At 43.0% G+C, this 1,934-nt stretch overlaps 2 protein-coding genes across 2 annotated transcripts in view; one reads left to right on the top strand and one right to left on the bottom strand.

The window, feature by feature from the left end:
• The window catches only part of LOC107746750 (phospholysine phosphohistidine inorganic pyrophosphate phosphatase), a 4,458-nt gene extending 3,504 nt beyond the window's left edge, over nucleotides 1-954 (bottom strand). The window contains exons 1-2 of the mRNA XM_016561043.1: nucleotides 782-954; nucleotides 48-235 (exon numbers count right to left, since the gene is read on the bottom strand). Coding sequence (XP_016416529.1) covers nucleotides 48-235; nucleotides 782-933 — 340 coding nt within the window. The 5' untranslated portion in view covers nucleotides 934-954. The remainder of the gene's footprint in view (nucleotides 1-47; nucleotides 236-781) is intronic.
• A 510-nt stretch (nucleotides 955-1,464) lies between these two features.
• LOC107746757 (ornithine aminotransferase, mitochondrial-like) overlaps nucleotides 1,465-1,934 on the top strand; it is an 8,297-nt gene continuing 7,827 nt past the window's right edge. The window contains exon 1 of the mRNA XM_016561051.1: nucleotides 1,465-1,576. The gene's annotated coding sequence lies outside the window, so the exon portion shown is untranslated. The remainder of the gene's footprint in view (nucleotides 1,577-1,934) is intronic.

The raw sequence follows: 1,934 nt of genomic DNA, 5'->3' as shown, positions 1-1,934 counted from the left end.
GTGTGTGTGTGTGTGTGTGTGTGTGTGTGTGTTTCAGTGTGCAGTACCATCATGCACCAGCAGGCGGGGCCGCAGGCCTCTCTCTCTGAGGATGTGAATGAGCGCCGGCGCGGGGGAGAACACGTGACTGACGCTGATGTCGAAGCCCATCACACGCAGCTTCTGCACGAACCTCTCACGTGTGTTCTGAGTCTCATTAGTGCAGAAACGCACCGTCAGACCGGAAGCCATCAGCCTGACACACACACACACACACACGGCACTGCATACTTAGTGTTTATGTGGGGGACGTTTTATATTTGTATACATTATCTTTGTTTGTTTCTTTATTTCTTTGCCTGATCAAATAATGAGTCAAGAATGATCACAGCGGAGAGTCGACATTACTTTCGTTCAACACATTAAAAATTGTGGGATACTTAGTACAGAATAGCATACTAAACCATGTCATGTTACATATCACATAAAGATACAGCAGAAATAGTAAGAGTAGTCTCCGAATTCAGCCGGTGGATGTATACTGCAGATTTTGGCTACTGTAGTATGCACACAGAGAGTTAGCATACTATGAACAGTATAGGGAGCGAGGGATTAAGTATGGTAGTATGCTATTTCGAATCTATTCGATCTGTTATGCAACACTCTTGTCAATACATGGTCAACTGTATTCAAAAGTCATATATCACTATATGTCGTTGCTGTTATTATTAAGCAACACTAAGAGAGTGTCCAGCAATGCTGAATGAATAACTTTATTAGTAAACCGCGCGCTAGCTCTCACCTCCTCACTGCTTCTCTAGATCCGTGTATCGCCTGTCCTCCTCTCTCTCCGCTATCATACAGAACTCCACACATGTCTAAAATCACTCCTTTCACACTCTTCAGCCACTCCACACTGCTGCCTGCGGCCATGCTGCTGACGCGACTGCGCATGCGCGACACAGGGGATTCTGGGAAATGAAGTTCGGCGGCTGACCAAAGAAGGAAAACATTACACATGGATGTTTTGCGTATGTTTTTGATATAATAATAATTTAACTGATAATCATAACTATTAAACTATTTCTTGTTATGGTTTTAAATCTGTATTTAACCTCAGAGCGATCTCAAAGTAAAACGAGGTGCTAAAGTCTGATTTTGTGGTGGCTGTGCTTTAAAATTAAATTATTATAATCTTAATTCAAGTGAAGAAGGATTTCGCAAGTGACAGTAATCAGTGTTTTAGACAATATTTGGCCAAAAATATATCAAGAAGGCAGATGAATAATTAGTGTGTGAATGAATAAAGGAGCTCGAGGCAATCCTGCATCAGTGTTGCGTCACACTTCGAGTCTCAATCATCACACACTCAATCACTCCAGCTTAATCACTTACAGTTGCGATTAAACCACTATAAACTATAAGAAATGTGTTTTAAACGAACGCTTTACATTTCTGCAGAAAGCGGTTAAACATTGAGCAGAGCCGGTTGCGTCATGACGCAGAGTGACGTGTGTGCGTGCATTTGAATAATCCGTATAGAGGCAGCGCGAGACACGCACTCGGAACAGAATCGACCCGCACGAGCCCGCAGCAGGTAAAGACACGCATTAAAGCAGCGCACAGCCGTAGGGGTGAGATAGACATTAATAACGCAGCGAGGGCTGATGAATATTTATAAACACGAGTATGTTAATGACGCGCGTCAGCTTCAGTAGAGCAGCGGCGAGGAAGAGGAAGAGGGTTTGAGTGATGAAGGTAACAGGTTCATGTAGGATTCAGTGGGAGTTTATTCAATGATATTCAGATGCTTTGTTTTAATATGGTTACTTTAGTGAGCTTTTCTTGACTGCTGTGTAACTGCACTATACAAACCTTACCTGTGTGTGTGTGTTAGTTAGTGAGTGTGAGAGAGAGAGAGTGTGTGTGTGTGAGAGAGAGAGAGAGAGAGAGTG

The sequence above is a fragment of the Sinocyclocheilus rhinocerous genome, unplaced genomic scaffold (genome assembly GCF_001515625.1).
Source record: "Sinocyclocheilus rhinocerous isolate Xijiao unplaced genomic scaffold, SAMN03320098_v1.1 scaffold409, whole genome shotgun sequence".
In the NCBI taxonomy this organism is placed as follows: domain Eukaryota; kingdom Metazoa; phylum Chordata; class Actinopteri; order Cypriniformes; family Cyprinidae; genus Sinocyclocheilus; species Sinocyclocheilus rhinocerous.
The sequence above is the reverse complement of the archived record's forward strand: the minus strand, read 5'-3'. Positions and strand labels throughout refer to the sequence as shown.